General features: G+C 34.5%; 1 protein-coding gene across 1 annotated transcript in view; it reads left to right on the forward strand.

Moving 5' to 3' along the window:
• Positions 1-2244: 2244 nt before the first annotated feature.
• CNTN5 (contactin 5) overlaps positions 2245-7929 on the forward strand; it is a gene marked incomplete at its 5' end in the record, with an annotated part of 69023 nt that continues 63338 nt past the window's right edge. The window contains 2 exons of the mRNA XM_009084546.1: positions 2245-2372; positions 3285-3460. Coding sequence (XP_009082794.1) covers positions 2245-2372; positions 3285-3460 — 304 coding nt within the window. The remainder of the gene's footprint in view (positions 2373-3284; positions 3461-7929) is intronic.

Below are 7929 nucleotides of genomic sequence, written 5' to 3' on the forward strand. Positions count from 1 at the left end.
TATATATAAGATTCATTAGATAATCTTCCATATGCATCTAATTTTCTTTTCCTCCAAGCTCAAAAGGAAAAACAGTTTTACATCAGGACTTAAGCTGTGTATTAGGTTTTTATAATTTGCAAATGCTGAAGAAATGTCCTTTCATTTGTCTGATCCTGACAGTATATTGATGAAAACTATTACTGTTCTACAAAGACTATTGTCATACAAATGGTAAGATTTCCTCAGAGCATTGAACACAGAACATCTTGATAGGAAAACAAAACTTACGCCAAGAGAAAATGAAGGAAGCTTTCATCCCTTTCATTTTCTAAAACAGTGTTTCTTCAAAGGTGTGACATATCACAACAAAATTTCAAGACTTCTTATTTGTTGGAAAAAATCCAAAACCTCAAAGCTCTGATGCAGAGGCATTTGCTTAATATAATTATGCTTTCTCCAATATTACCTTTGGACAAATAATGTGACTCAAATACTGTTGTATATTTGGTTAGAGCAAGCTGGGAGATGCATCCTCATGTTGCACTGGGGAACCTGAGAGTTAGCATGTCACTTCTCTGCCCCATTCACTTTTAAAGCTATTATTTAATTCTGTCTCTCTGCTGAGCAGTGACTGGTTTAACATCTGGAGTAAACAAAGCACATTTTTCACTGGAATGAAATTCTGTTTTCTCCATCACAATGTTTACAAACCTCAGATAATAAACCATCATTTTTCACAAAGTCAGAAAGTAGAGGATATTATTCTTTCTCCTGAGAGAGGGTGGGGAGGGTGTGGGAAGAAGATATGCAGTCTCATACTAGTGATTTTGTTTGAGCACATTATTGAATCTTAAGCCTTTGGTAAATCACTCCTAGTATAAATCAAATGTAACTCAGCTTTACACTCTAACACCTTCAGCCTTGAGAGGGAATTCCTTCCCTTTTTCAGCTGCTGAAGAGCCCAACCCAGACCTGTTGATCAGGATGATGAAAGTGCCTTACTCCTGGGTAAATACTTCACAAGAGTAAACCACTAGATTGTACTCTCCATGATTTCTGATTGTAAACTCAGCAGGAGACTCCTAGCAGAAGGAGTGTCAGTCACTAGTGTAACATACAGAAAGTCTTCTCTGTGAGGTATGTCTAAAACCCCAAACATTCCTGCAGAAGAGTCACCTACCTGCTTAGTTAGACTCTCGAACACAGAAGTCTTTCCGTAGTTTTCAAATACAGGACAAGGAAGCACACCACCTCCTCCTCAGCTTCTATGGGATACCTGAAAGCATTTGCTGAGGATTATCTGCTTTTGGCATCCATTCCTTCTGGTGGATTTCCAGCCTACATCTCCTGGGACCTTTGAGAGAGCTGTAACCACCATGTAACCTGGGAAAGGATACACGAGCAAGCAGAGCTTGGCTTATATGCCTTGTAAGAGTTGCCATGTTCCTTTAAGGCTTGGAGTTCTCTGTCAGGAAAAGAACAATTTCTGTTCCTATTTACTGTTCTTGCAGGGCTGCACCTTAAAGATAGAATAAATTCAGGGTCTTTGTCATTTTCGAACAGCAAAGAAATGTTTATTTTCATACACCGTCATGGTCTTTATGATTAATAATTTGTAAGCAAAACCAGAATTTGAAACTCCTAAATGTGAATGGTTGAACAATGTTTCTCATTAGTATGTTTCAGTGGGGTTACTTACCAAGAGGTGTACTAGAGCTGCAATAATAACAAACTCAAAAAAAAAGAAAAAAGAGCTGATCTACAAAAAAGCAGAGTTTATTTAAGTCCCTTTGCTAAACAGCGTAGCCATACCATAAATCATATTTTGACCCGATGCAATTCATTTTATGAGTTTTTATTCTAGTCCTCTTTTGTGTTCTCCTTCACATTCTTGTCAGGTTTTATTTCTAAGGTAATTTTGTTTTTCTAAATGGAATAGCCTTTGCTTGATATTGAAAAGTGATTTGACAATAATATAGCAGTGAAACTTGAAAGACAAATTATGAAGGATCATCTTTTTTTACCTTTTTACAAATGTTTCATTAAAATTCACCACTAATAGGTGTTAAAGGATGCCAATCCACTGATGCTTCCCTTGAAACCTTTTTGAAACAGAAGATAATTCAGTTATCATCTCCATCATCCCTTACTACGGAAGCAGCAGTCCTTAATCCTATTTATTATCTCTGAAATATAGCATCAGGGAATTTGGCTGCTAGATCAGGAGAGATATTTATATATTTATGCATTTATCTTTTTCAGGATAACTATTCTTCCACATGGGAGTCTACGAATCCTGAATGCTACCAAGTCTGATGAAGGACGGTACCTATGCCAAGGCGTAAATGTATTTGGATCTGCAGAAATCATTGCATCAATATCTGTTAAAGGTATGAAAAAATACTTTGATGATACCAAAGATTTTTCTTGACTAATATTTAATTATTACTTAGAATCCCTGGCCAACCACACACCAGCATGGTACAGGCAGAATAAAAAAGCATTTCCAACAAGGTAGGGAGGCTAAACTCCATCCAGTCAAACACCGTATTTCTGCATCAGATGGCATACTCCAGCTGGTATATTGTAGATGTATGTCAGAAGAATCAGTGTATATACTAAATCATTCACATTATAGTTAATTCTATAAGTAAAAGAATCAATATCCCTTTTAAGATATTTTACCTTTGAGAACTCACCCCTACTTTTTTTCTGCATGTGAACATACAATTAGTTTAAAGCAAAAAATGTATCAATATAAAATCTAAAGAAAGATAGCTCCTAGAAAAGTAATAATAATCAAATCTCTGAATTGCAATTAATTTTTGAACCACATTTTTTTTTTTTTTCAGCTGAATTCATATATGATTATTGATTTCTTTATAGATCTTTGGCTTCATTTTTCAAGCTTCTTTCTATGTTTAGTTATCCAGGAAATATCCTTTTTTTTATTTTATCTGGCAAAACTGAAATTTTCATGCAATCACAAGATCCCAGGTGATGCAGCCTTAAACAAAAATGAGTACCTTTTCCTGAAACTAATAAAATTAATTAATTAATCCATCTCAGAAGTCCCACAGATTGTTGGTTAGGATTCTGCCTTATTCTTTCCATGAAACTGGCTGTACCTTCCGATCCACACTGTCATATGTCAGTGTGCACTATAAATATACTTCAGTATTCGACAGTGTGTATTTGAAACAAGCAGCAAATATAAGCTCTGAGCAGGGTAAGCAGCACTCAATCATACTATTTTGAGCTGGCACTACATCTAAACGTTCCTAATCCTTCTATATTTCAAGAACCTACAAGAATAGAATTGACGCCCAAGAAGATAGAGTTGACGGTTGGAGAAAGCATTGTCCTCAGTTGCAAAGCCCTTCACGACAGCACACTTGATGTCACTTTCTATTGGACACTCAATGGCCAGCCAATTGACTTTGAAAAAGAAGGTGGACACTTTGAAAGCATCAAGGCAGTAAGTGACCATACATTTGTCACCTGTGCACTGTGAACTGATAGGAATTTGCATGCTTTTATGTCTCACATTTACCGAATTCTGACCAAATTGAAAGGGAACTGCTTTCAGTAACGTTGGAAAGAAATGTTAGCTAGAGGAGGTGCAAATTGCTGGTCACTAGAATTACTCCAAGTTGTTTTCAACAAGAAGATATTTAATTTAAACTTTTACATCCTATTTTCCGTGAGGTATCTGATGATTGTGAGGGAACAGACAGGAGGTTTAATCAAATCCTACTTACACTCTTATGCTGATTTTAAAATAGAAAGGGTGCTGCTACAAGCATTGATGTCTTTCTCACAGATAACATGGCAGCTGAAATGCCCTCACCTCCCAATGCTTTAATTGCCTAGCATATATTTTAATATCTGAGTAGCAAGTACTCTATTTTATTTACCAACTCCCCTGTATGAGGTACGTTCTAACTGTGCAAACAATATTTAAGTCAATAAGAATCATGCAGAAAAAATATATACATACCAATGTCAAATATTACCACTTGATTCAAAAACAGTTTCATAAGATCAAAAACATGATAAAGTATTCAAACCTGTCTCATGTAAAATGATTTGAACTTTTCTTAGTAGAAATAAATCTTTTAATGTGAACAAGTTTGGAAATAGAATCTACAGTAATTTGACTCAATCTTCCCACTAATGAAATGTAAATCAAATGTCTATGCTATGTTAACAGAGAAAAATGAAGCTCACAAAGGTCAAGAAACTTTAAAAGTTAATGTATCTCATTTGAGTACAATGTAGTGAAGTCAACTTGGCATTAAAAATCTTGTCAGCTGCAATCAATTTATTCTTCTGCTTGCCTTTATGGATGTCATACTATATTCACTTGGTGGAGGGTTTGCTTTTTAAATTCGAGTTTACTTCAATAAGCCTTTTAATTGAATAACATTAGTAAGGTATATCTTACTGTGAAGATTCTTAGCATAGTTACGTTCATCTGAGGAATGCAACACTAAAAAACCTGCAATAAATATATAGGAAGGATAATTATGGGGGTTTTTTTAACTTCAAGGTCATTCTTTGATTCAAGAAAACATCCTATGATTACAATTTGATTTCAAGTCATTCCAAAAAATATTCAAATCTAAAATGTATCATGTGGTTCTTACAGTTCATTTCATCATTGTCTGTGCCAAAGTGAATTTATAATCACTGGTAAAATCCACAGCCTCGGAAATTTTCAAAGTAATTTCATTTCTCATGTCAAAGTAAAACTAATGCAATGTAATTTCATTTTTTTTATGAAAGTAGGATTTTGTAAATCTTTCAACAGGAATTCTTCATTAATTTCATTTCTACAAGAGAAAGTCCTGAAACTGATAAAGCAAGGCTCATTCACAGTGATCAAAGATGACATACTGGGACTATTTTCAGACAAATATTAATGCAAATCTCACTGAAATTACTGATTCCTTTAACTGTCCTGACATGATTAAAATTTAGCTAAGACTTACTAGATTTAACCAGCTATTTTAGTATGAGTTTATGACCTCAATCTAACTGTGTTGCTAGAGTGTCACTGCTACTTTACTAAGTGAAAATAATATTAATCACTCATAATAGAGTCAATGTTTAATGTCTAGATAACCAAATGGATTAAAAAAATTGTTTATTAAGAAAAATCTGAAAACTTTCTTTTCAGAGGCACACAAGCAATGTATTTTTTTCCTAAAACATAGTTTTCAATAAACAGCAAACTTCAGCTGATCAGAGAATGTAATCAACCTGAAAACAAGGAATTACACATTTTGCAAAATATTGCAAAAGTAGATCCTAACTTGTCATTGTTAAAGCAGTGTTGAAATAGTGAAATAATATGCAGCTCTAAAGAAGAATACCAAAAAGACTGGATTTGCCTTTACAAGATGTCACACAAGAGATGGTCAAGCCATGCCTTCTTGCATTCCTAACTCATATAAATGTCAAGAGGTTTCTGGTTTTCATTCTAAAGAGAGAGTGGAAGTGTAGGCTTGGATCATCTGCAAGAGGGCTGAAAATAGCTCTTAACATGCTACAGCAGGATGGAGGTTGGGGAGGAGCATTCCTCTTCGAATAGGAGTAACTAAGCATGACCTTCATAAGACAATCCTCACTGAAATTTTCTGAGCATTGTTGGAAACATAATGTGACACATCTTTTTACACCCTTTGAAAGTAGTTGTTAAAATATATGTAGATCTCCAGTCACCAAAAGTTATGTTCTGATTTTTGCATTGTTCCAAATTGAAGATGAATCTGTTGAGACATGCAAAACTTGAAAATAGGAATTGTGGTAATACAACCAATTTTTTTTGTGTATTTTGACACAATTCCCACAACTACTTACTTGTGGAATGCTTCAATCATATCTCATTAGCATTTCTGTTAACCACGTAAGCATGGGAAATTAATCACAAGCATGAAAATATATTTCTTTAGTTTGTTAAAACCTATAGTATGACCAGGTACTAGGACAAAGCAAGATAAAATAAAACTCCTTTTTTTTGCCATCATGGATAATTTTTTTAAATTGCATGAGTTGATCCTAAACAAAACGTTTTTCTACATAGTATGTTTAAGAAAAATAATATCCTTTGTGTGTATGAAGTCATAGAATTATACATCCATTTCTTCTGCACACACTGATACTTCAGCAGATAAAATTATGTTCAGGTTTGCCTGGGGTCTGTTTATTTATTTTAAAGCCTGACAAATTGAACATTATTTGAATGGGTTTTGTTAATAACAAAACCACTGTAAACCTCTCATCACTGCTCATACTTTCACTATGGCAGACCCAGGTGTTAAGTATGATGAGCATCCTGATGCTCAATGCAGTGTTACAAAAGCTATCACCAAAGTACACATTTATTGGGGCTGTACATAAATTTTCACTCCATGCTCCCTAACAATTACAATTAAAAGGAAAACTTGTCTTAATAGTACATATTGCTTTGCTTGTTTTAAATTATATCTCTAACTTTTGTATGAAAAAAATAAGTGGTCTCATTTTTCATACTGAGAACTAATTTTTATACAAATTGAAAGTGTTTCTGCTGTTATTTACTGAGCTATCAAGGAATAAGTACATATAGCAATTTAGCCACTTCAAGGACTTGCCTGGCACAAAGATAAGTGTGTTACGGATGTCAAGTTGAACAAAGCTGTACAAGAAGGGAATATTAAGGAAAAGGAACCAATGAAACTCCACTGGAGCGACAGCTGCAGACTGCAGTCTAGGAAAAGGAAACATCCCAAATGTTGTGTATGTGTAACTCCAAAATATATTTGGTAGAAGAAAAATAATGCAAAGGGTTACATATACCCAGAATCCTTTGGCATTAAAAAAGTCTTACTTTGTCTAACAAAAGATTCGATAATATTTTAGGCTCTGTAAGAGAAAATTGTGAAATTTATAGAAACAATTTTGCAGGGAAATCTGAATTTCCAAGATTTCCACCTAGCAACAGTGAGCGCATGAGCACAGAAAATATAGACCTGCTTGTTTTTATTAGGATACCCTTGATTTTCAGTCCCTTTTTCCAAATCTAGAAGTCCTGTTCAAAATTCTATTCAAAATGTTCTTTTCTAAGATACCCACTGACCATCATTTTATTGTGGAGGTATCCGTTTTCTCGCTAAAAACATCTGATTTTGCCTGTAGATTCTCATCCAACTATCATCATTCCTACTCTGACTTTGAAAGACATTGCTATTTTTACAGCAGACAAGCAAAAAGATTTACTGTGGTTATCCACAGTCTAGTAAGCAGCAGCATTGCTCTAAGTGTCCCTCACCTTGACCTGTATCAGTACCTTTCAGACTCAGGAAAGTGATTTAGTCTCAATATCTTCTTGGTCTTTGATCTCGGCAGAAACTACCACCATGGGAAACAATAAGCACAACTTGTCATGTTATATTTCACAGGGGTCACTTGTTCACATGGAAGTGAATTGAAATCCATTGTTTCACTTAAAAAAGGCCAGTAGATACAGATCGGACAATACCTAGCATGGGAGACTTCAATCTGATAAGCTAGAACATTTGAAAGAACATAAATTTGCACCATTCCTTATATTTTCAAGTCTCTCCTTGATTTGTTGTAGCACCTTAATCATGTTTAGAAGTTAATATTAAAATTTCCTAGGCATTTTCTAAACAGGCAGCGGTAAGTTCTACACTACATGGAATCAACTAAAACAGCAGGTTGTTAATAATGATGTCTTTCTTCCTTATCAGACATAAACCCAAATAATGCTAATTAAATAGGGGTTTTATTTAATACCCTTCTTCTTCCCCAAAGGAAAACAGCAATAGTTGTCAGAAGTCTTGTAGAAGATATATGGTCTATGCACAAAGAATTTCTGTTCAGGGTGAAGTTGAACCTCATATCAACCTCATTGCTATCAATTTATTTCACTGTTTGTCA

This window comes from Acanthisitta chloris, unplaced genomic scaffold (genome assembly GCF_000695815.1).
Source record: "Acanthisitta chloris isolate BGI_N310 unplaced genomic scaffold, ASM69581v1 scaffold3631, whole genome shotgun sequence".
Classification (NCBI taxonomy): Eukaryota; Metazoa; Chordata; class Aves; order Passeriformes; family Acanthisittidae; genus Acanthisitta; species Acanthisitta chloris.